Below are 25,687 nucleotides of genomic sequence, written 5' to 3'. Positions count from 1 at the left end.
GGAGACCCTGTCTCCTGCAGAGATCATGGAAAGAAAAAGCCTGTCACAAACACTCCCAGAGTCTCCTAAGAGACACTGGTGAAAACTTGGAGTTGTTCTTGGTAATTCCAACTGAGAAGAAAGTTTTGAGAAATACTCTCAGCTCCCAAGCCTGTCAGGGCCAGTGCTGCCTATCAGTGAAGTGATAATTGCCATTCACACTGGCAAGGTGTAGGGGAGATGAGGTCACCAAATCACAACCCATATCTCAGGGTCTGGCTGCCTCCCTGTTACATGTACCAACAGTGCTGACTTCACAATGAGTCCAGAGTCCAGGCAGCAGGGAGACATCAGTGAGTTTTCCCTTTATCAATCTGAGAGGTAGAGACTGTAAGGGAAGGAGTTGTATTAGGAATCCGGGTAAGTGAACATACTGCTTAAAGGGGTCTTGGGTGAATGAACCTGATGCAGCACCAAAGCCAGAGGGTAGGGGGAGGAATTCGTGGGACTTGAGCTAAGCTGGTAAAGAGACATGGGGCCTAGAGCTGCTCTGCTCCAATCCCTGGTGGCTCCTGAGGTGATGTAGTGTGATCCTCACTCTCAGTGCTGGTTATTTAATCCAGCGATTATGAACCCTGATTTTTAATGTGTTTAAGGGCTGGAGTTTTGGAGTCAATCTCTGTCTAGCCAACTTTACAAAATCACAGACATTTTCAGTTTTCTAGAGGTCCCTGCTTCATACCTCCATGCCTTCAAATTTAGAGGAATTATTGATAATTCAGTAATTATTGAATTATTTCTGACCATGTGCAGAAAGTGTGTCTGTGAGCATTATCTGTATAGAAATGTTTTCTCTAATTCTGGGTGTATTGTTTGCTAAATAAATTTAATAATAGTGTCTATTTTGATTATGAAGAAACATTTTCCACATAATGTCTACAAAGCAGCATTTAAGAAATATGTTACTTTAAAAGTTTCATACAGTATTTTCAGACTCCATTGTACCTTCTGATATTTTTGCTGTTCTCAACTGTTTTAATACCAATGCAACACATGTATGTGTTTTAGAAAATACGCGAGTGTTTGACCTAAATGTTCCATTTTGCATATGTCTTTTGTATTGTAATATTTTTACTCAACTGTAGCCTTAGTGCTAAATATTTTACTTCTTTAGGTCTAAATACATCATTATGCATATGGTCTGAAATTAGTAATAATTTTGCTTGTGTCACACACTGTTTATCAGGCATCCATGTCTCCTGTCCAGTAGTTCCCATGACTCATGCACTTGTCGACTTCTGTTCCTAGAAGGAAGTGAATGAGCTTTTGTGTTGCCCTCCTAATATTGCACCATTCCTACATTCACACCCAACTTGTCAGGGGCTGGTACAGGCAGTTTATTCTGTACTCAGTGCATCTAAGTTCTATGAAGATTTGTAAAGCTTTATTCAAAGCACATATTTGGAAAAGCAAGTGGACACTTTTCATTAATCTAAAAATGAAAACTTAAAAAAGCAATTCATTTATTTGAATAACATTACTTATTCAAATAACAGCCAACTAGCATGTTGTTATACTATGGATTAAATGCACTGTTGTCATTACAAGCACAGCCACCTTCAAATCACCACTCTACCCCTATCCAGTGAGAGAATTTAGATGTAAGTTTTTACTGACATGGTCCTCATTTATTTAAAAAATATGCAACAGTGTCTGCCTCACAAATCTGTGAGGGATAGAGAAGTTTTTGAGTGTGTGAACTTCATAGCAGTGATTGGTATTTTAAGTGTGTTCTTTAGTGCTTACAGATTCAACTTTGGGAGCCACTAAATGGCAGAAAATCTTTGTCAGTATGTAACAGACTGCATACTGTTGGTAAGTGCAGAATGTTAGGGTTAGCTGACGTTATACATGTGGCTTACATCTCATTTTCTTATGCAGGGTTCTCCCTAGCTCAGAGAACAAATCTAAATCACTGAGAAGTGACAGGATGGCCACCAGGGATTTGGTAGCTGGAATGATGATTTTACTACAGACTACAATTGGAGTCTTGGGGAATTTCTCTCTGCTTTACCATTATCTTTTCCTTTATTTCACTGGGTACAGGCTGAGGTTCATTGATTTGATTATCAACAACCTGATTGTGGCCAACTTTTCAGTTCTGTTTTCTAGTGGACTCTCCTATACCTTATCATCCTTTGGGTGGTATCATCACTTCAATGATTTTGGATGCAAATTTTTCCTCTATGTACGTGGAGTTGGCAGGGGTGTGGCCATTGGTACCACCTGCCTTCTGAGCATCATCCAAGCCATCATCATCAGCCCCACAAACTCCAGGTGGTCAAAGCTTAAACATAAAGCTCCCAAGTACATGGTCCCTTTAATCTTTCTGTACTGGGTCCTGCAAATGTTGATAAACGTGGTTTTTCTTATGTATATATCTAGCAGTTTGAACTACAAAAATATCACCAATATAAAACGTTTTGGGTACTGTTTTGCTGTTCGTCATGATAAAGTGGGGGACTCATTATATGCAGTATTGATAGCATCCCCTGATTTTTTATGTTTTGTGCTCATGCTCTGGGCAAATGGCTCCACGGTCTTCATCCTGTACAGACACAAGCAGAGGGGTCCAACACATTCACAGAACCCACCTCTTCTCTCCATCTGCTCCTGAGGCCAGAGCTACCAAAACCATTCTTCTCCTGGTGAGCACATTTGTGTTTCTGAACACCCTTTCCTCCATCTTTCATATTGTTTTAGCTATTTTAAATAATCCCAACTGGTTCATCCAGAATACCAGTTCAGTACTCTCTGAGTTTCCCAACTATCAGTCCCTTTCTGATCATGAGTCGTGACTCCAGAGTCTCCAGGCTCAGCTTTGCCTTGATAAGGAGTAGAAAATTGCCTAATATTATGAGAAGTATGTAAGTTTTATGTATGTGCACATTGTTCATTTGGTAACTCACACATCCCTCTCAGAGTTATAATGGTACAGAGGTCATGGTAAGCACGTTCATCTGGGTAAATAATTTATAATAATATTTTTAATGAAATTTCCTATAACTGCCTTGTAATACATGTGTGATGAAGTATTTCTAATGTTTGCCACGGGAGAGTTCAGAATTAATGCAATAATAACCACTGGTCTTGAAAAAATCTGGATATTATAGAGAAGTCTTCAAGTGTGTAACTTGACCCTATCAAACAATTTTCAAAAAAGAGCAAGGCAGTGAATTGTAAGAAAAAGCGCATGAAGTGGGACAGCAGGTGGCAGGTCACTGCTGACCCTGAAGCCATTGGTGCTGCCAGGAAATTCAGTCCCTGAGGAAAGCTTGTGGGAGCCAGTTATGATCTTGTACATGACACCCTTAAAGAGAAAGTGGTCATTTATTGAAATACGATGTTATAATGGGAAGGCTTGTTCACACATATTCAGGTGGAAGTGGCCAGATCTAACTGCAATGGGGCACAGGGGAGCATGAAATTACATTTTAGCTGGTGTTTAAACTACATCATGAGAGTGTGACAATTGAAAAAGACATGAATTTCATGGAATTGGGACCTGCAGAAGGCAAATGCTTCCTTTGTGAAGAAAAGCTGGACATGTTGACAAAAAGGAGGTCTGACGGTACTTGCTCTGGTCTCTAAAGTCATGACACTAGTTTGTGGTGGGGACTTCCGTGAAATGTGGAGCCATTAAAAGAAAGAAGGCAGGAATTAATCCTCTGTATGTAAAGTTTATGATTCATTGGTTGTCAAAAATAAAGTAGATATTTCCTTAATTTTAGTAGGTATTTCAGATTGCTTTTTTCTGTATGTACATTTTGAAGCTGAAAGAAGGTGTGGATAATCGAACATATTGAAGGACAAAATAATTATATTCACCTAATTGACATATATTTTGAGCATTGTACCACAATAAAAAAAAGCCTGTATTTTCAGCTTATGGAAAACATGGGCAATATAGACATCAAAGAGCAAGAACAAGAAACATGTATAGAGGTACACACAGGCTTGGAATTTTGTATGTGAGTGCCTGTGTGTATATATATGTGTATATACACCTTTACATATAAAGTCACTCAATGTATTGGAAAGTTGTACATTAATACAAATTTTAAATTGTACTAATTACAATAATGACAAACATTGTCTAATTGAAAAATACTTTATTGTTCAAGAATGTGAACCATCATCTCAGCCTTCAGTGAGTTATAATGGTTTTGTTGGTGGAGGTCTTCCCTCCGTGTTGATGGCTGCTGACTGAACAGGGTGGTGGGTGTTGAAAGTTAAGGTACAATATTGACAAAATCTTAAAGTGTTTATAACCTAATGTGCATATTGCCATTCTAGTTATTTAGTGTTTGAAATTACAGAAAATGTAGTTAAAGCAATCTGACAGTAACCAGAGGGGAGGTGGGAGAGGATAATGGGGAAGGAGGGGAGGATTTTCAGGAACAACTATAAAGGACACATGAACCAAACCAAGAGGGGGTGGAAGCGAGGTAGGGAGGAGGGGATTGCTGCTGCTTGGGGGTTAAGAGTGGGGGTAAACGTAGACAACTGTAATTCAACAGTAAAGTAATTTAAACAGAAAAAAGAAAAAGCAATCCTTGTAATACATTGTAAAAGAAAAGAGACTTCGCCCTTTGCAAGGGGAGGGTTTTAGAAGATAATCTGAGGCTGTACCAAAGTGCTAAGGAGAGTCACCACTCAGCATAATATTTGTAACAGGGGACATTTCAGTATGGTCATGATTTTCTGTCAGAGGCCTCAGACTCTCTAAGAAACCTGAAAAATGCAGATTCATGAGTCACACCCAACACATAGACCAGAACCTATGAGGCTGGAGTCTGTGGGTTTGCATTTTCAACAAGGGTTCAGATGCACATCTCATTTTGACCATGTTTATTGTTAATTCTGACTTACTGTCTTCATCATCACTCTCACAGTATACATTATAATGGGGTGGATTCAGGGCAGACAGTCCTAGCAAAGAATCAGTCATAAGTGCTCCACCATCCCAACCTCTTCTGGTCCTGTGAATTTTCAGATCCAGCTATGGCAAGGTCAGACTGGGTGACTGAAACACTGATCCGACAAGGACGAGGTTGGGCATCCAGATTCACCTGAGTTCTGATGGCCACGTGCTAAACTCACTTTTCCACACTGGACATCCCCAGGAGAAGGCTGCCTAGTATACACCTAATTTTCATACCATACCTAGGATTCGTATGGTTCTGACGAGGTCCATCCTAGACCTTCAACAGTTGCTACAAGTGAGTCCTGAAGTCACACTGTTGTTTGAAACCTAGTCTTGGTGCTTTTGGGCCAGTTACTCAACTCACCTATGTGTCAGATGAAGTATTGTCTGTCCCAGTTTGGTTGGTGAGAAGCAGATGTAGTTAAAACAGTGCCTGTCAAATAAGGAATTAAGGATCATTATTGGCCCTAGTGCAGGAACAATCCCTCTCTCCTGGGATATTGTGGGTCATCTTCATTATCTTCATTTATCACTTTAGAAGTAAAGCCTGTGAGCTTGATTTTTACAGAGCCTGGCTGCGCTCCTACAACAAGTGTGTGTCCTGGGTCGTGCAGACTGGTGCTAATCCCATGCTCCTTCTACCCCATTTCCCAGTGTCACCAGGACTTCAAGGCATCAATTGTTTTCCCTCCAGTGTCACTTGTGCCTCTAAAGTCACAACTCCACCCAATGCACTGTTTGTTCACAGGCTCCTCCAGAACCTAGCTCCCTGGGTGTTCTCAGCTGCAGTGACCACACTTCCGGAAAGATGGCCGCTCCCGCGAGGGCCCCGCAGTCAAAGCCCTCAGGTTCCGCCATCTTTCTGTTCCCCAGCACCTAGAGAGAACACGAGCCACTCCACGTTGTCCTTGGGGAGGCTCCGGCCTCTGAAAACGTAGCACCAGGTTGTTAACCAAGGGGGAGACTGCTATTTGTCCCAAAGGTGATGTTGATTTCTGTTGGCTGTACTGGAAGGCCGAGGCACTGTGGGCTGTGTGGGTCTGGGTCTGGGGAGGTGGGCGTGGTCACATAATGTCCTATAGCCACGCCCACAGCCCGAACTTCCGGGGTCCAGCTGTGCAGCTGGCGATAGCCCACGAGGGACTCGGGTCCCACGGTACCGCGAGGGAAGTTGGTTTGGAAGACCGTTGGGCCCGGAGTCCTGAGAAGCCCAGCAGCAGGTGGGTCAGCGCCTGCGCGGGTCTGTGCACTGGGGGCATGTGAGGGCTGAGAAGGGCCTTTTTGGGGACTTTGGGTTTGCCCACTGTGAAGTTTGGCTGGGTGAACCGCCTTGTGCATGAAGAGTGTGAAGACAGTAGCGACCGAGGTTCCAGCTGTGGGGATTTGCTGTCCGGAGGGTGATGCTGTGCGGCTCAGTATTTAAGAACCGGGGTGGTAGGTGTGTCAGTGAACGTGGTGTCTTGGCCAGAATTCAGGTTTAGTGGGAGCTGGGATGGTGGTGTGGGGAATGAATAAAATGGGAGTTTCTGGTTCAGATTTCATACTTAAGTTAGGGTCACATTTTTAATTTTTTTTGTTTTGGGGGGAGGCGAGTGTATGTGTGTAGAGACACATGAGGTTAGAGCTTTGGAGACCTAGGGAGCCTGGACAGTAAGTAGGTTGAAACTCAGATGCCGATACTGGGAACAGACTAGAAGATAACGACATCCAGCTGATCTGTTGTTTCCTTTTCATTGAACTTATTGGGGTGACCCTGGTTAACAAAATTACACAAGTTTCACATGCACCATTCCACAGCATACCATATCCAGCTGATGTAAATCCAGTTTACCTCAAGTTAGTAATTAAAATCTCTGTCTTCTCATGTAAATACTCTAGTCACTATTTCTGTAACAAAGTAGTTAGGTATGATCTAGTATATGTCATAAAAAATGAACTTTGTTCATTTTGCCTCCTGGTTTATGCCACAAAGTTCTTGGATGTTTCCTTTCAGGTTCATTCCACACAAGTAAAAACGTCTCCATGACCCTGAGTTCTGCTTAATGAAACATTTTGTGTGTGTGTGTGTGTGTGTGTGTGTGTGTGTGTGTGTGTTGTGTTCTTAGTACTTTCGGTCCCTTATTCACATTGGGAATGATTTTATAGATACTATTTCATTTCATCACCTGATTTCTAGTTGCAAACCTTTCTGTAATAGAAAATGATCACAGTTTTTCTTAGTAGTTGCAATAGCATCACAGACAATGGGTAAACTAGTGATGACTAGAGTCACATTCCATGTGTATATTCATTTGGATAGGCTTGACTTAAATATTCGTTATATTTCTTTGCAGCACTTTGTGAGTCTCTGCTTCTCCAAGTTCTCTCATCCACCTCCAGGATTTCTTGTGTCTCTTTCCCATATGTCTCAGACATTTCTGGTTACACTTATTCCTAGGTAGTTTATACTTCTTTGCAGTTCTAAATAGTGCCTTAAAAGAAAAAAAAACCAGCTTCTTATCTTATTACCTAATCCAGCAATTGCATAGCTTTGATAGTACTGAAAGTGAACATTTCAGTGGGTTCCTTTATATTTTCTAGTTAAGCAGTCTTTTTTTCAAATTTCAAAATTTTTTATTTTGAAAGAATAAGAGAAGACACAGGGGTATGAATGAATGAGAACAATGACATTGAAGAAATGCAATAAGTTTACACCACACACACACACACACACACACACACACACACACACCCCTCTTACCATATTCTCCAGCCCTGGCAGATCAGTATTAAAACCATCAATGCACATCTAACAAGGAGAGTCATCAGTATTGAATGAAGAAAGCAAATTTTCATACTGCTGGATCCAACTAACCCATATCAAATGTCCTTCCACCAGCTCAGTTCCACCCATTGGAATGATAAAGAAGTATAGAGGGGACAACCTTGGGGATAGCTTATGCCTGTGCTTATACCAGCAAAGTTCAGTGATGATTCAATATGAGTAGTAAATCTGTTTGTAAGGGAAACAGTGGGTACAGCTTTTAGGTCAAATTTCAGAATAGTTTGAGATTCACAGATTCTAACCACAACACTGGAGAAGCTGCCAAATCTTGGTTTGTAGCTGAGAGTAGTGGAAGGGAGGCAAGTTTTGGGTTAAGAAAAACATTTTTTAAGCATTTACTGTTTCACTTTTCAGCTGTGGGCAAAGGACCTTAGTAGGTTGGGGTTGGAGAAAAGCAAGGTGAAAATTCATGACTTGAAGAATTAGATTATCTTTTGACTGCATACATTCCTTCTTTTAATTAAACTCAATGTAGAGTATTTAAAATTTAAACAACCTACAAAAGTAGAGGCTAATTAATTTTACACTTAACTCACTGCCTGGAATTGAAGGAAATTTTTCTTTCTTTCTTTTTAAAAAAATTTATTTTAATCATTATTCAAGTACAGTTTTCTCCCTTTTACTCCCAATCCAGCCCACCCTCCCAACCTTCCACACTTCCCTCCCATTACCATCCTCCCCCTAGTTTTTGTCCACGTGTCCTTTAAATTTGTTCCCATGAACCCTTCCCATTGTTCCCTGAAATTGCCTCTTCTCTTCCCTGTGGTCACTGTCAGCCTGTCCTCTATTTCAGTGTCTTTGATTATATTTTGCTTGTTTCTTTGTTTTGTTGTTTAGGTTCCTGTTAAAGGTGAGATCATATGGTATTTGTCTTTCACTGCTTGGCTTGTTTCACTTAGCATAATGTTTTCCAGCTCCATCCAAGCTGTTGCAAAGGGTAGGAGCTCCTTTTTTCTTTGTGCTGCATAGAATTCCATTGTGTAAATGTACCATAGTTTTTTGATCCATTCATTTACTGATGGGCATCTTGGTTGCTTCCAGCATCCAACTATTGTAAATTGTGCTGCTATGAACATTGGGATGCATAGGTTCTTTTGGATTGGTGTGTTAGTATTCTTAGGATAGAGTCCCAGCAGTGGAATTGCTGGGTCAAAAGGCAGATCCATTTTCAGTTTTCTGAGGAAGTTCCATACTGCTTTCCATAGTGGTTGTACCAGTGTGCAGTCCCACCAACAGTGTACTAGGGACCCCTTTTCTCCACAACCTCTCCAACACTTGTTGTTTGTTGCTTTGTTTATGATGGCCATTCTGACTGGTGTGAAGTGGTATCTCATTGTGGTTTTAATTTGCATGTCTCTGCTAGCTAGCATTATTGAACATCGTTTCATGTGTCTTTTGATTTTCTGTATGTTCTCCTTGGAGAAGTGTCTGTTCAAGTCCTTTGCCCACTTTTTAATTGGATTCCTTGTCTTCTTAGAGTGTAGTCGTGTAAGTTCTTTATATATTTTGGAGATTAAAGCCTTGTCTGAGGTATCATTGGCAAATATGTTTTCCCATACAGTTGGTTCTCTTTTAATTTTGATACTGTTTTCTTTAGCTGTGCAAAAGCTTTTTATTTTGATGAGGTCCCATTTGTTTATTCTTTCCTTTATGTCCCTTGCTCTAGGGGACAAGTCAGTGAAAAATTTTCTGTGTGAAATATCTGAGATTTTCCTACCTACGTTCTCCTCTAGGACTTTAATGGTGTCACAGTTTATATTTAAGTCTTTTATCCACCTTGAATTTATTTTTGTATATGGTGTAAGTTGGTGCTTGAGTTTCATTTTTTTGCACGTGGCTGTCCAGTTGTCCCAACACCATTTGTTGAAGAGGCTATTTTTATTCCATTTTATGTTGCTGCCTCCTTTGTCAAATATTAATTGACTGTAGAGACTTGGGTTTATTTCTGGGCTCTCTGTTCTGTTCCATTGGTCTATGTGCCTGTTTTTATGCCAGTACCAGGCTGTTTTGATTACAGTGGCCTTGTCATATAGTTTAGTGTCAGGTATTGTGATCCCTCCTACTTCACTCTTCTTTCTCAAAATTGCAGCAGCTATTCTGGGTCGTTTATAATTCCATATAAATTTTTGAAGTGTTTGTTCTATGTCTGTGAAATATGCCATTGGTACTTTAATAGGTATTGCATTGAATGTGTAAATTGCTTTGGATAGTATGGACATTTTGATGATATTAATTCTTCCAATCCATGAACACGGTATATGTTTCCATTTGTTTGTGTCTTCCTTGATTTCTTTCCTCAGTGTTACGTAGTTTTCTAAATACAGGTCTTTTACCTCTTTGGTTAGGTTTATTCCTAGATATTTTATTTTTCTTTCTGCTATTTCAAATGGGATTTTTTCCTTGATTTCTGCTTCTGCTGTTTCATTGTTGGTGTACAGAAATGCCTTGATTTCTGGATATTGACTTTGTATCCCGCTGTTTTGCCAAATTTATTTATTAGGTCAAGCAGTTTTTTGGTAGAGTCTATAGGATTTTCTATGTACACTATCATGTCATCTGCAAACAGTGACAGTTTTGTTTCCTCCTTTCCGATTTGGATGCCTTTTATTTCTTTTTCTTGTCTGGTCGCTGTGGCTAAAACTTCCAGTACTATATTGAATAGAAGTGGTGAAAGTGGGCAGCCTTGTCTTGTTCCTGATCTTAGTGGAAAAGATTTTAATTTTTGCCCATTGAGAATGATGTTGGCTGTAGGTCTCTCATATATGGCCTTTATTATGTTGAGGAATGCTCCCTCTATTCCCACTTTGCGGAGTGTTTTTATCATAAATGGGTGCTGTACCTTATCAAATGGTTTTTCTGCATCTATTGACAGGATCATGTGGTTTTTGTCTTTGCTTTTGTTTATGTGATGTATTACATTTACTGATTTGCGAACATTGTACCATCCCTGCATCCCTGGAATGAATCCCACTTGGTCATGGTGTATGATCTTTTTAATGTATTGTTGGATGCGGTTTGCCAGTATTTTGTTGAGGATTTTAGCGTCAATGTTTATCAGTGATATTGGCTTGAAGTTTTCTTTCTTTGTTGTGTCTTTATCTGGTTTTGGAATTAGGATGATGTTGGCCTCATTAAAAGAGTTTGGGAGTCTCCCATCTTTTTGGATTTTTTGGAATAGTCGGTGAAGGATAGGGGTTAGCTCTTCCTTAAATGCTTTGTAAAATTCTCCTGTGAAACCATCTGGTCCAGGGCTTTTGTGTGTTGGGAGTTTTTTGATCACTGCTTCAATTTCTTTTGTTGTTATTCGTCTGTTCAGGCTTTCTGCTTCTTTTTCATTGAGTTTTGGAAGATTATAGTTTTCTAGAAATTTGTCCATTTCACCTAGGTTTTCAAATTTCTTGGCATACAGTTCTTTGTAGTAATTTCTTACAGTCCTTTGTATTTCTGTGGTATCTGTTGTAATCTCTCCTCTTTCATTTCTGATTGTGTTTATTTGGGTCTTCTCTTTTTCTTCATGAATCTGCTTAAAGGCTTGTTGATTTTGTTTATCTTTTCAAAGAACCAGCTCTTGGATTCACTGATCCTTAGAATTGTGCTTTTAGTCTCTATGTCATTTAATTCTGTCTGATCTTGGTTATTTCCTTCCTTCTGCTTGCTCTGGGCTGTCTTTGTTGTTGTTCCTCAAGTTCTTTTAGACGTAGGGTTAGGTTGTTTGTTTGGAATGTTTCTAACTTATTTAGGTGGGCCTGTATCACTATGAACTTCCCTCTCAGGACTGCCTTGGCTGTGTCCCATAAGTTTCGGGTTGTTTTGCATTCGTTTTCATTTGTTTCCAGAAACCTTTTGATTTCTTCTCTAATATCATTCTTGACCCATTCGTTGTTTAATAGCATACTATTTAATCTCCATGATTTTGAGTGTTTTGGGGTTTTTTTCCTTGGGGTTGGTTTCTACCTTCAGTTTCTTGTGGTCCTAGAAAATGCTTGGTATGATTTCAATTTTCTTGAAATTGTTGAGGCTTGTTTTGTGTCCTATCATGTGGTCAATCTTTGAAAATGTTCCGTGTACATTTGAAAAGAATGTGTATTTAGCTTCTTTTGGATGGAGGGCTCTGTATGTATCAGTAAAGTCCATTTCATCAAGTGTATTGTTCAGTGCCACAATATCTTTGTTGATATTTTGTTTGGAAGGTCTGTCCATTTTTGATAGTGGGGTGTTAAAATCCCCCACTGTACTTGTGTTGCTGCCCATATCTTTCTTGAAGTCCTCTAAGATTTTCTTGATGTATTTGGGTGCTCCTATGTTGGGTGCATATATATTTACAATATTTATGTCTTCTTGGTGGATTCTTCCCTTGGGTATTATGAAGTGACCTTCTGGGTCTTTCCTTATGGACCTTTTTTGGAAGTCTATTTTGTCTGATATGAGTATTGCTACCCCGGCTTTTTTTTTTCCTGTCCATTTGCTTGGAAGATTTGTTTCCAGCCCTACACTTTCAGCCTGTGCAGGTCTTTTATCCTGAGGTGGGTCTCTTGTAGGCAGCATATATGTGGGTCATTTTTTCTTATGCATTCAGCTATTCAATGTCTTTTGATTGGATCATTTAATCCATTTACGTTTAAGGTTATTATTGATAGGTACTTATTCATTGTCTTTTATGTATGAGTGTTCCTCTCTCTCTCTCTCTCTCTCTTTTCCTCCCCTTACTTAAAGCAGTCTCTTTAGAATCTCTTGTACAGCTGGTTTGGTGGAGGTGTATTCTTTTAGACTTCTTTTGTCTGGGAAGCTTCTTATTTGGCCTTCTGCTTTGATTGAGAGCCTTGCTGGATAAAGTAGCCTTGGTTGCAGACCTCTGGTTCTCATTCCTTGGAGTATTTCTTGCCATTCTCCTCTGGCTTGAAGTGTTTCCATTGAGAAGTCAGCTGTTAGCCTTATTGGGGCTCCCTTGTATGTTACTTCCTGTTTCTTCCTCGCTGCCTTTAATATTCTGTCTTTGTCTTGAAATTTTGCCATTTTAATTATGATGTGTCTTGAGGTGGGCCTCTTTGGGTTCCTCTTGATTGGGACTCTCTGTGTTTCCTGGATTTGTGTGACTTTTTCTCTCATCAAATTAGGGAAGTTCTCCTTCATTACTTGTTCAATTAGGTTTTCGATCCCTTGCTCTTCTTCTTCTCCTTCTGGTATCCCTATTATATGGATATTATTACGTTTCATATTGTCTTGCATTTCTCTTAATCCTTCTTCATTCTTTCTGAGTCTTTTTTCCTTTTCTTGCTCTTCTGGGTGTTGTACTCTACTTTGTCCTGTAGCTCGCTAATCCGATCTTCTGCTTCATCGATCCTGCTTTTCATTCCTTCTACTGTGTTCCTTAGTTCAGAAATGGCATTCTTCATTTCCTCTTGGCCCTTCTTGAGAGTTTCTGTTTCATTCTTCATGTTTATATAGTTTGCATTGAGATTGTTATAGCTTCCCTCTGGTTTCTGATAGCTCATTGTGAGTTCATTGAACTTCCTGATAATCATTGTTTTGAACTCACTATCTGATAGTTGAGTTGCCTGTAACTCATTTAGCATTTTTCCTGAGGCTCCCTCCTTTCCCTTCAATTGGGGATTGTTTCTTTGTTTTCTCATTGTTCGTGGGTTTCTTCTTGTTAGCCTCTGTTTCTTAAATTGATCTGTTCTGGTTCCCTGTAATTACGGTGTGAACTTCTGTGGTAGAATACTTGTGAGATTCAGTGGTGCAGTCTCCTTCGTGTATCCTGGTGTTCACAACTTCCCCCTACTCTGTTTTTGTGATCAGTTGGAGGAGTAAGGCAAAATGGTTTAAGACAGCAAGACAGTATACTATGATATTTACATTAGCAGCCAGTAGAGAAGAGATGGGTTATCCTTTGGCTCCTTATAGTGTTAACCATGATCCTCCACCCCACTATCCACTTTTTAGAAAGGATGGAAAGAAGGTAAGACTCTTATTGGGGATGAAAGGATTGTTAGTTGGATCTACAAAGCTGTGAGGCTGTGGGAGGTCAGCTTCTAAGGTAGGGTTGGAATAAAGATCAGTAAATAGGAGTGGTGTGTAAAAGAATAGAGACAATCCCCACAATAGTATAGTTCAGGAAATTGCAAAGTGGGCTGAGATCAGGTAGGGGTGTTGAGTAATATTTACAATTGTGTGAACTAGGTCTTATTTACAGTAATAGTAAAGCAACAGTCTTGTGGCAGAATCTATGAGATCTAGATAACAAGAATAAGGAGTATAGAACCTTGAGAGGTGTATTAATGGAACACAGATGAAGGATAGTAAATTATCAACACACTGTGACTGAGATACCAGGGGGAACCTATCAAATGACAGTATAACCAGCCAAGCAAAGAAGATTATACAGAAAGAAAAAGAATACTAAAATACTATTAAAATAAAAAGTGTAGGAAAAGTGAGAAAAAGATAATACAAATTTGCAGTAACTTGCAAGATTAAAAAAAAGATAAAACACAGCAGAAGATGGAGTGCAGGAGAGATAAATTTGGAGTGGAAGGAATAATACTAGGATGAATGGAAGAGAAACATAAGGGATTGAGAGATATAAAAATAATAAGAATTGAAAAATGAAAAGTCACTTAAAACACAAGATAAAATCAAACAACCAACAACAGCCAAAAAACCCCAAACCAAGCCAAACCAAACCAAACCAAACCAAACAAAAAAACCTCCTGTTGGTCTCTAACTGGCCAGACCAGTTTTTCTGATCTTGCTGGCTTCAATTGGCTGAGGAACGTTTGAAATGCTTATCACTCTTCCCAGCCAAATCTCAGTAAGTCTCTCAGGTACTATTCCCAGGGCCAATCTGACTTTCCCCTTCAGGACCCTGGGCGCTCCCGAGCACGCTCGCTCTCTGCCGAGTTTTCCCAGGCACTGGGGTCCCCACAGGGTACCAACTCTATGATCTCAGGAACCACCCTCGATGTTTTGGGATTCACTGTGCCATCTCTGGGGATCTAAAAGGGCGTGCCCATCCACCAAAGTTTTGAGTTTTAGGCTCTAGGTATGCACTAAGCGCTCTGTCACTTCTGGGTTCACAGTGCAGAGAGTCAGGATTCCGGGTAGGGTGCGCGCTTCCACAGTTCAGCACCACAGGCTGCAGAAACCTGAGAACGCCTGCGCCCTTTCCTGGATCGGGGCTGCGATGTCTGGGTTTTCCACCGATCCACACTCCCACCAGGCTGGGGGTGTGGGCGCTCTTCCAGGCCTCCCCTGGTGGTGCCAGCTGGAGGCCCTCAGTTCTCCCAGGGCTCTGGGTGGGTGTTCACGGTCCCTGGGTGATTTTTTCCCCAGTCCACCTGGCCTCTCTGTGCCTTCAAGCAACAAGGTCTCCCCTGGTGTTGCTCAATCCCTGTATTCTGGGGAGGGAGCAGTGACCCCCTCTCCCGGGAGCCCTGAGGCCGACCCAGGAGCACTGGACCTGGGAACTGCAACCCCCCTGGCCCCCGCGCTGTTCCCTGGGTCACTTTTGTCCTGAAGCAATCTCCTTACCATCTGGTTTTTCAATGATCACAATAATTTTTGATGTCCTGTTTTCAAAAATGTTTTGGTAACCTAGGCCACTTGGTCTGTCCCTCCATGGATCCTTGAGTTTCCATCCTCTTCACAGAAGCCAAGAATCACACTGCCTAGAGTAAAGCCGCCATCTTTCCCCACCCAAACTTTTCCTTAAAGTGGTGGGTTCAAGTTTTCAGCTTAATCTATCAAGAGATTCCTCCATACCATGGGAATTCACCCACTTTTTTAGGTCAAAAGTGGGATTCTCTTCATGGGAGGTTTATTTCATTGCCTTCACTATACTCAGCCTATAAAGGGAAGGATACCTATGCAGGATTAGTTCAAGGTCAGAGCCTTCCCCCCCACTTGTGCATGCATACACACACAGTAAGTACATTTTCAGACACATACAGTCCTAAAGCCATATGCTTCCTGGAGTGCATCTCATAAGAAGGCTTCAGTAGTTAGCCATATACATATACATATACATGTGACAAGATGTGAGAATATCAGAAGAGTGAGTAAAGGTGGTGCACATATGTCTATGTGCAGAGATCCTTTTAGGTGTGTAGGTGTACACAAGCCAACAGGGACATTAACTTGTAGATTATATTTTTCCCTTTCTCTCAAGATAAATAGATCACATAGAAAACACACACTGACATCTTCCTGGGTGTGATGGAGGCAACTGCATGGAAGGTCCATTCTTTGTAGTTGCACTTTGCTATGACAACTTCCTTTTTCCCTGAGGGGCCTTGTCATATAAGAAGGGCTGTTCCTCAGCTTCCCACACATCTCCCCCAACATTTCCCTCATTTGCAAGGGGCGAGGGCTTGTTCTCAGAAGAGTGGTCTTCAGGCCTGCAGGCAGTCAGCAGGCAGCAGGGCAGGATTCCAAACACCAGGGGGTGGTCATAGCATTTGAGAGGATCACCAAGTAGCTGGTGGAAGAACAGCACAATCAGCACCAGCAGAAGCAGGAAGACGTTGGCCATGTCTGTGGGACATCCAGGCACAAGGTTCATGACAATGCCATAGGCCACCTCGAGAGCAGCAGTGCTTTTACCAAGGGGAATGGCATTGATCCCCATTTTCAGCAGAGGAAGGGCTTGCACATAGCTCTTGTTAGCGTGCTTCATCTCCTTGTAGGCATCCTTGCTGAGGCTGGGAGTGAACTTGATAGTCCCCATAAAAGCAAAAAAGAGTCTCATTGCCATTGAGAGGGCCATGACAAGTACAATTCTGGGGGATGCCATGAAGTCACCAACTAGGTCCTAACTAGTCCTCTGCTTTGTGCACCCTGTGTGTCTGTGTTGAGCAGTCTTATAATCTGCAGAAAGTTTGGCTGAAGAACAACTGGCTTGAACAAATCTTTTTTTGTGTGACAGCATAATCCCATAATCAGAAGACTACATCTATATTAAAATAAAATGTTATATGTTAGAAATTGCACAGTGAAGAAAGGTGTTTTCATCATGTTAGACTTGGGACCTAAAAATCATTGTGGCGCTGAAGTGTTTCAGTACATAAGGAGGTCTTTGAAAGGGATGGATTGATAGCGCCTTGCACTTCTGATCACCGGACACTATTAAACAGCCTCTCTTGTCAGGCCCTCTGTGTCTGGTCGTATGCACAGTACCCCAAAAGAAAAGGGAGAGACCAGACACTTCTGGCCAAGGTAAAGGCATAGATGGATACACTTGATCTCCTTGCACAAACAAAGGAAGGACAGTAAGAGATTTAAAACCAAGATGTAACCAGAACTGCTAGAAAGTTGAACTGTATGGAAGTCCGACAGCCAAGGAGCTAAGGAAGAAACATTCATCCACTAGGAGGGGCAGAGAGGACTCCTGGCAAGGTGGCAGCTCTTTGAGCAGGCAGTCCCACTTCTGTGTTCAGATAAACTGGAGGAAACAACTGGAGAGTGAGACAGAACATCTCGCTGTTTAGTTCCCCTCGCTGAGGGGAACTAAAGCCTCCAAACCTCTGACAGAAAAAACCTGTGTGGGTTGAGGTGGTGGGAGAAATTCCCAGCCTCACAGGAGAGTTGGTTGGAGAGACCCATGGGGTCGTAGACCGCCCCACCTGGCAATCAACACCAGATGGGCCAAGTTTGCTTGTGGATAGTGGAGGAAGTGACTGAAGGTGGCTGAGAGCTGAGCAAAGGGGCATGGTTTTCTCTTGGACCTGTCCCCCACATACAGTGCCACAATGAAGCCTGAGTTGCATTCCCTGGTGAATACCTAAGGCTCTGCCCCTTAGTATATAATAGGCATGTCCAGGCAAACAAATATGGCGCAAATGGAAGAACAGATCAAAATCCAAAAAATAATACAACTAAGCAATGAAGAGATAGCCCCCTATCAGATGCAGAGTTGAAAACACTGGCAATGAGGAAATGAAGCAGATTATTAAAGAGATATCTGCATCCCTTGCCCATTGCCCCATTATTTACATTAGCCATATATGGAAACGACATAAGTGTCTGTCCTGGATTAATGGCTAAGAAAGATGTGAGATACATTATGGATTATATTCACTTATGAGAAAGAAGGAAATTCTGTCACTTGGGACATCATAGATGGACCTTGAGGTCATTGTGTGAAGTGAGATAAGTCAGAGAGAGACAGGTCCTGTCCTCTGTCATTTATATGTGGAGTCTGAAAGAACCAAGTCATAATAACAGCAAGTAAAGTGCTGTTTACCAGGAGCAAGACCTTCGCAGAAGAGGAGAGAGGTGGTTCCAGGGCCTGAGCTTGCAACTTGTAGACAAGTACGTCCTGGGGATCTAATGCACACTATGATAAATACTGACTATACCATTGTGTTATCAGCATGAAACTTGCTAAGAGCCTGCATTCTAATTATTCTGAGCACAACAAAGATGATACTGTTGTAACAGAGGTGTTATCACTACAGTGGTAATCATATCACAACATATAGATGTGTCAAATGAACATCTTGTACACCTCCAATTGATGCAACCTGTCTAATATATTTTTATTAAAACATTGACCATGGCTCAGTATTGTGATTTGATCATAAATGAGAAAAAGGATTAATGAGGGATCTGTGTTGCCTGGCCTCCAGTGTGCCCTCTGCCACCTTCATCAGCCCAGATCCAACCATCCTCTCACTCTCCCTCTAGTCCCCCTGCTATATCCTCATCTGTTTACCCTGTGGCCTTCAGACACCCACCAGAATTCCACCAGCTCCTTGACCTCCATCCAACCCCTTCAGACTTCATATTACACTCCTCATCTCCCCTTTTTGACCTTTTTGACATCCAACCTTCCATGACCACTATTCTAAGGACCTCAGTCTAACCTTCTTCAGCTTTAGTCTCTTTTTCAAAGACCACCATCCTTGGCCTTCTTCCTCTTGCCTTCTCCCTATGCCCCATTCCAGTATGTCATCCCTTGGCCTGTGACTTTGGTCTTTAGCCCTTAATTTGTTGGCATCATCCTCACCACCAGGGACACAAACCACACCTTGCACACATTACACCCATTGTATACTTTCATGCCCCTTGCTCCTGGGCTCACTCATGCCCACTGTCCCCTTCAGCTCACATTGTTTTGTGCCTGTTTTGCCTTCTTGGCCATGCCCCTTATTTTTCCCAGTTCCATCTCCTTTTCCAACACTCTATGTGACTTGGACCATTGTCTTCTACTGAGATCTTCCTACCCCATCTGAATTCCTTCTTTCCACACCGTGTTCTTTTTTTTCTAAATTGCAACAATTTCATTTTTAAATTTAATCTTTATTGAATTTTTACATTTTACTCTTCTAAAGTCCCCTCCCCTAGCCATCACCACATAGTTGTTAATGGCAATGAGTCCTTTTTCCTTTATGCTTAATCCCTCCACTCACTAATACCCCCACTAGCTGTCATCTGCTCTACATCTAAGAGTGTGTCTCTGTTTTGCTTGTTCAGTTTGTTCATTCAAATACCATAGGATTTTACTCATATGTGGAATCTAATTCACATCATGTTTTTTAAATTCACCATACAATTGACCTTTTCTCACTGTAGCCCATTAACTTCCCATCCCCATTGAACTTTAGTTTCTATGACTGTCTGCACTATGATCTCTCCTGATCCCAGTATCTTTCCACCTTAACTCTCTGCACACTCTGTCCACTTGCATTGCAACCCCCAACATTGCACTTTAATACTGAACCAACATTAAAAACCTTTTGCCTTTTGTCTCCCTGCTCTTCCTTTCCCTGCATTTTCTGTCACTGGTTGTCCCTGACTCCCTGTCCCGGAGTTTTATCCTTATGTCTTCTCTTCCTCATGGCCTCTTCTTACTTTGGACTATGAGATACCCACACACTGTAATTGTCTTTCAAACTCTCAGGTCCCCAGCATATGTCATGACCTAAAGTTGGCAATGCTCACAGCCTATGTCAAGTGCTGTGCATTATATAAATATTAAGTGCTATGATTGCTGCAGGGTTAAAAGGACTATAAAGAGTAAGAAGGCTCTAGGAGGTGTAGCTCACTGGGTTGAGCCTTGGCCTGTAAACCAAAGGGTCACCATTTCGAATCCCAGTCAGGGCACATGTCTGGGTTGCAGGCTAAATCTCCAGTTTGGGGTGCGCAAGAGGCAACCACACATTGATGTTTCTCTCCCTCCCTTTCCCTTCTGTTTCCCCCTCTCTCTAAAGAAACAAATAAAATCATAAAAAAAGAATAAAAAATACCCCCACTCCTTTTCAGGCATCCAGAATTCTGGAGATAGACAAATTCTTCTGTAGCAGGTCATGTTATTGAAATATACACATGGATGGTGACCCTGATTTTATGCAAGATTGTGAGTTTTATTTTAGATGAGTATGCATATTTATGTGTATGTGTGTGAATTTTCATGTGGTCACTGTGTGCATTTTTTGTGACTCTGCAGTTGAAATTTTGTGAGTACATGATTTATTGTACATGTGTGTACCTGAACGTACACATGTGCAGTTGCATCTATGTGTAAATGTGTGAATGTGGGGGGTGAGTTGTCCACCATTATTGATGTAACAAGTGACTTGATAATGAGGATAATTTTATAGTGAACTGGGATCAAAGAGTTTGCTTGTGTGTAGAAAAACCTAAAATATTATTTACAACTGGTATATATTTTTGCATTTGCCTGTCAAAAGATTTTCTTCCCAATTTGAAAGGCAATTGCAGTTCCTTACTGAATATTTTGCAAAAAGGTTTAGAGGACTATGTCAACCATTTGATAATTTTGAATTCAGTAAGTGGCACTGGCTTCTGAAATGGGTGCAAGAATGGAAGAATCTGCCTGTTAACCTCTGTGATTGTGGTGCTGTATGTGAGAGGGTTTTGTTTAGGACCTTCTTTTTCTTCTGTGGATATTGTTCTGTGTCTGCTTCTGTTTTCTATTGGATATCAATATGGATAATATATATTTTCTCTTAAAGTTTCCATATGAGATGACATTGACTTGAACCAATGACTGTTGTGTTATCTAATGTACACATTTTTCCTTTTACTTGTCAATGTTTTTAAGTCTTTGTAAGATGTATGCCTGTTTATTTCTTTGCTCCATATGTAGATGATGGTGCATCACATTTGTATGAAGATTAGAAAAGAACTCACTTTGGGTAGAACTTTCCAATGAAGCAGAATGTCCACTGAGACACGCAGTCTTGCTCTTGTCCCTCAGGGGTCAAGATGTCAGCACATCCTGATGTCTGTCCCCAGGGAGACCCTGTCAGCTCCTGGGATCATGGAAAGAAAAAACCTGTCACAAACACTCCCAGAATCTCCTAAGAGACACTGGTGAAAACCTGGAGTTGTTTTTGGTAATTCTAACTGGGAAGGAAGTTTTGAGCAATACTCTCAGCCCCCAAGCCTGTCAGGGCAAGTGCTGCTACCAGTAAAGTGATAATTGCAGTTCAGAGGGGAGGTGAGGTCACTGAATCACAACCCATATCTCAGGGTCTGGCTGCCTCTCCCAGCTCCTGACAGTGCTGACTTCATGATGAGAGAGCATCCAGGCAGCGGGAAGAAGTCACTGGGTTCTCCTTTCATCAATTTGAGAAGTAGAGACTATAAGGGAACATGCTGCATCAGAACTCCAGGTAAGGGAATATACTGGACAAAGGTACCTTCTGTGAGTGACTGGTCTAGCACCAAAGCCAGAGGGGCAGGGGGAGGAATTCTTGAGGGTTGAGCTGAACTCATGGCTACTGATGTGATGTAGTGTGGTACTCACAGTCATGGTTGTGTTTTATCCAGCAACAAGGCACCCTGATTTTTATTGTGCCTAAGCTCTGGCATTCTGCAGTGAGTCTCTATTCATTGGAGTTTACAGGAATCACAGGCATGATTATCAGGATTCTCGAGGGGCACTGTAATACAATAGCTCCATGTGTTTCAGTTGGTAGGAATCTCCTGACCTGTGTGGAAGGAATGTGTGAGAGCATTTGGTGAGGTATAGACTTTTTCTCTAACCCTGGGTGTACACAGGGCTTAATAGATTTAATGATTCTGTCTCTACTGATTATGAAGACACTATTCTTTTTTAAAATTAGGGAAACAGAATAGGAAAAATATAACTTTATGAATTTCAGTCATCACATCAGGCTAAGATGTATCTTGTGATATTTCTGCCTCTTTTTCTCATCAAGATTATTTAGTTAGTTGTTAAATATTGTACAATATGAATACAGAAAAAAATATGTTTTTATATAATATACAGGTTTTTCTGTTACCAGTTATTTTGTTTGTAGCCTTACTGCTAATTACTTTATTTATTTGAGCTTTTAAATATTTTTATTTATTTTATTTTATTGTTCATCAAGCACAGTTGTCTGCTTTGCCACTCCTCCAATTCCCCCACCCCAGCCATGCACACCTCCTTCCCCTGATTCCAAAGCCCCACACCTCCATGGTTTTGTCCATGTGTCCTTTATAGTTGCTCCTAAAAACCCTTTGTCCCTTTCTCCCCATTGTAGCCAAGTGCTGTAAGCAATCTAAGTGCTCCTCAGTAAATGAATGGATCCAAAACCTCGGTACATTTACATGATGAAATACTACGTAGCAGAAAGAAAGAAGGAGCTCCTACCCTTTGTAACAGCATGGATGGAAGTGGAGAGCATTATGCTAAGTGAAATAAGCCAGGTGGTAAAAGACAAATACCACATTTAACCTAGGTTTAAATATTTATATGACCTGAAATTAGTAGTAATTTTGATTATACTGTATATTGTTTATCAGGCATCTGACGTTTCTATCCTGTATTTCCGATGACTCATGAAATTTTACTTTCCTTCCTGGAATAAAACCTACTGAGTGTGTCTGTGGCCATCCTGATCTTGCTGGCACTGTGAACTAGTGAGGGATACAGAAGACATGGCATGTATGGAATTTATAGTAATGATTTAAAAATTGCTCCTTAATGATAGCACATTCAACCCTTAGAAGACACCAAATGACAGAAAAACTGTAACTCATTGTTTCACTTGGACTATAGGTAAATGGAGAATATTTAGGTTACAGCTAAGATGATACATGTGGCTTATGCCTCATATTCCTCTGCAGCGTCCTCCAGTTCAGAAGACAAAGATCAGTCCTTGAGAACACACAGCATGGCCACCAGGGATTTGGCAGTAGGAATGGTCTTCTTACTACACACTGTAATCGGAGTTTCAGGGAATTTCTCTCTTCTTTATCATGATCTCTTCCTTTACTTCACTGGGTACAGGCTGAGGTTCATCGATTTGATTATCAACAACCTGATTGTGGCCAACTTTTCAGTTCTGTTTTCTAGTGGACTCTCCTGTACCTTGTCATCCTTTGGGTGGTATCATCACTTCAATGATTTTGGATGCAAATTTTTTCTCTATGTACGTGGAGTGGGCAGGGGTGTGTCCATTGGCACCACTTGCCTTCTGAGCATCATCCAAGCCATCACCATCAGCCCTATGAACTCCAGGTGGGCAAAGCTTAAACATAAAGCTCCCAAGTACATTGTCTCTTTAATGTTTCTGTACTGGGTCCTGCAAATGTTGATAAATGTGGTTTTTCTTATGTATATGTCTAGCAGTTTGAACTACAAAAATATCACCAATATAAAACGTTTTGGGTACTGTTTTTCTGTTCGTCATGATAAAATGAGGGACTTGTTATATGCTGTATTGATAGTATCCCCTGATTTTTTATGTTTTGTGCTCATGCTCTGGGCAAGTGGCTCCACGGTCTTCATCCTGTACAGACACAAGCAGAGGGTCCAACACATTCACAGAACCCACCTCTTCTCTCCATCTGCTCCTGAGGCCAGAGCTACCAAAACCATTCTTCTCCTGGTGAGCACATTTGTGTTTCTGAACACCCTTTCCTCCATCTTTCATATTGTTTTAGCTATTTTAAATAATCCCAACTGGTTCATCTGGAATACCAGTTCAGTACTCTCTCTGAGTTTCCCAACTGTCAGTCCCTTTCTGATCCTGAGCCGTGACTCCAGTGTGTCCAGGCTCAGCTTTGCCTGGCTAAGGAATATAAAGTCCCCTAATATTATGAGAAATATGTCAGTTGTATGTATTTGTATAATGTTCATTTGGTAATTCACTCACCCCTCTCAGAGGGATATATGCCTTTATGAATAGATTGCCATGAAGTGGTAAACAAGTCTTGGTAAGCACTTTTGTCAATGTAATTACAATTTATAATAATAACTTCAATGAAGTATCATATAGCTGCATTATATTACATGTGTGATTGAAGTATTTCTAATGTTTGCCATGGAAGAGTTCAGAATTAATGCAATAATAACCATCAAATCCTGAAACATTCCTGATATTATAGAGAACGCTTTGAGTGTGTAACTTGAGTCTATCAAACAATTTTCAAAAAGAGCAAGGCAGGGATTTAGAAGAAAAGGTACATGAAGTGGGACAGCAGGTGGCAAGTCACTGCTAAACCTGAAGCCATTGGTGGTGGCAGGAAATTCAGCCCATAAGAAAAGCTTGTGGGAGCCAATTATGATCTTGTACATGACACCCTTCGAGAGAAAGTGGCCATTTCTTGAAATACAATGTTATAATGGGATAGCTTGTTCACACATATTGAGGTGGAAATTGCATCTAACTGGAGTGGGGTACAGAGGAGCATGAAATTACATTTTAGCTGATGTTTATATCATGAGAGTGAGACAATTGGAAGACGTGAATTTCATGGAATTGGGACCTGTAGGAGACAAATGCTTCCTTTGTGAGGAAGAGCTGGACATGTTGACAAAAAGGAGGTCTGCAGTTTCACACTCTGGTCTCTAAAGTCATGACACTAGTTTGTGGTGGGGACTTCCATGAAATCTGGAGCCATCAGAAGAAAAAAGCAGGAATTAATCCTGTGTATGTAAAGTTTATACTTCATTGATTGTCAAAAACCAGATTGTTCTTTCTGTAGGTACATTTTGAAGCTGAAAGAAGGTATTGATAATTCAATGTATTAAAGAACAAAATCACTTTATTCACCTAATTGACATATATTTTGGGCATTGTACCACAATAAAAAAGCCTATATTTCAGCTTATGTGAAACATGGCAATATAGACATCAAAGAGCAAGAAGAAAAAACATGTAGAGATACACACATGCTTGGAATTTGTGTGTGTGTGTGTGTGTGTGTGTATGTATATACACATTTACATATAAATTCACTCAATATATTGGAAAGTTGTATATTCGCAAAGTTTTAAAACTGTACTAATTACAATAATGATAAGTATTTTTAATTGAAAAATACTTTATTGTTCAAGAATGTTAGTCATCATCTCAGCCTTCAGTTAATTATAATCTTTTTGCTGGTGGAGGTCTCCCCTCGATGCTGATGGCTGCTGACTGAAGAGGTTGGTGATTATTTGAGGTTAGGGTGCAATAACGACAAAATCTTAAAGTGTTTTTAATGCAGTGTGCCTGTTGCCATTCTAGTTGTTTAATGTTTGAAATGACAGAAAATGTATTTAATTCTATTACTTGGCTTTATCCCTTGAAAAGATATTCATAAACATAGTAAAAATGTTTGATTTTTAAAGGAGTAATTTATCTATTTAACTTTGCTATAATATTTGGTATAGTTTGGCATTACTAGAGATCATTTTCTTAGATTATCTGTGATAATTTATTTGTAGTTGACTTTAAAATATAATTATGTATTGTAGTTGTACATGATATTTCAAATTTATCATGAGCACCTTTTTATTGAAAGTTGCATCCTCAGTATTTGTTAGTTTCCAACCAGAAATGTCAGCATATATTTAAAAGCTAACTACACAGTGCCATTTCCTTTAATTCTAATAAATGCCATCTTTACACCACAAGGACATTACAATACTAACATAT

At 40.6% G+C, this 25,687-nt stretch overlaps 2 protein-coding genes and 1 pseudogene across 2 annotated transcripts; 2 read left to right on the top strand and 1 right to left on the bottom strand.

Moving 5' to 3' along the window:
* Nucleotides 1–1,969: 1,969 nt before the first annotated feature.
* LOC123824126 lies at nucleotides 1,970–2,910 on the top strand (annotated as a pseudogene).
* Nucleotides 2,911–16,050: 13,140 nt separating this feature from the next.
* Nucleotides 16,051–16,581, bottom strand: LOC123824195 (novel acetylcholine receptor chaperone-like). The gene has a single exon (XM_045847321.1). The coding sequence runs from the start codon at nucleotides 16,579–16,581 to the stop codon at nucleotides 16,051–16,053; it is 531 nt and encodes a 176-aa protein (XP_045703277.1).
* A 6,271-nt stretch (nucleotides 16,582–22,852) lies between these two features.
* Nucleotides 22,853–23,911, top strand: LOC123824125 (vomeronasal type-1 receptor 4-like). Its single transcript, XM_045847234.1, has one exon. It carries the CDS (start codon nucleotides 22,853–22,855, stop codon nucleotides 23,909–23,911), a length of 1,059 nt encoding a protein of 352 aa, XP_045703190.1.
* The last annotated feature ends 1,776 nt before the right edge of the window (nucleotides 23,912–25,687 follow it).

This window comes from Phyllostomus hastatus, unplaced genomic scaffold, assembly GCF_019186645.2.
Source record: "Phyllostomus hastatus isolate PE091 unplaced genomic scaffold, TTU_PhHast_1.1 phas_contig_549, whole genome shotgun sequence".
Taxonomy (NCBI): domain Eukaryota; kingdom Metazoa; phylum Chordata; class Mammalia; order Chiroptera; family Phyllostomidae; genus Phyllostomus; species Phyllostomus hastatus.
This window is presented reverse-complemented; position numbering and strand designations above follow the sequence as displayed.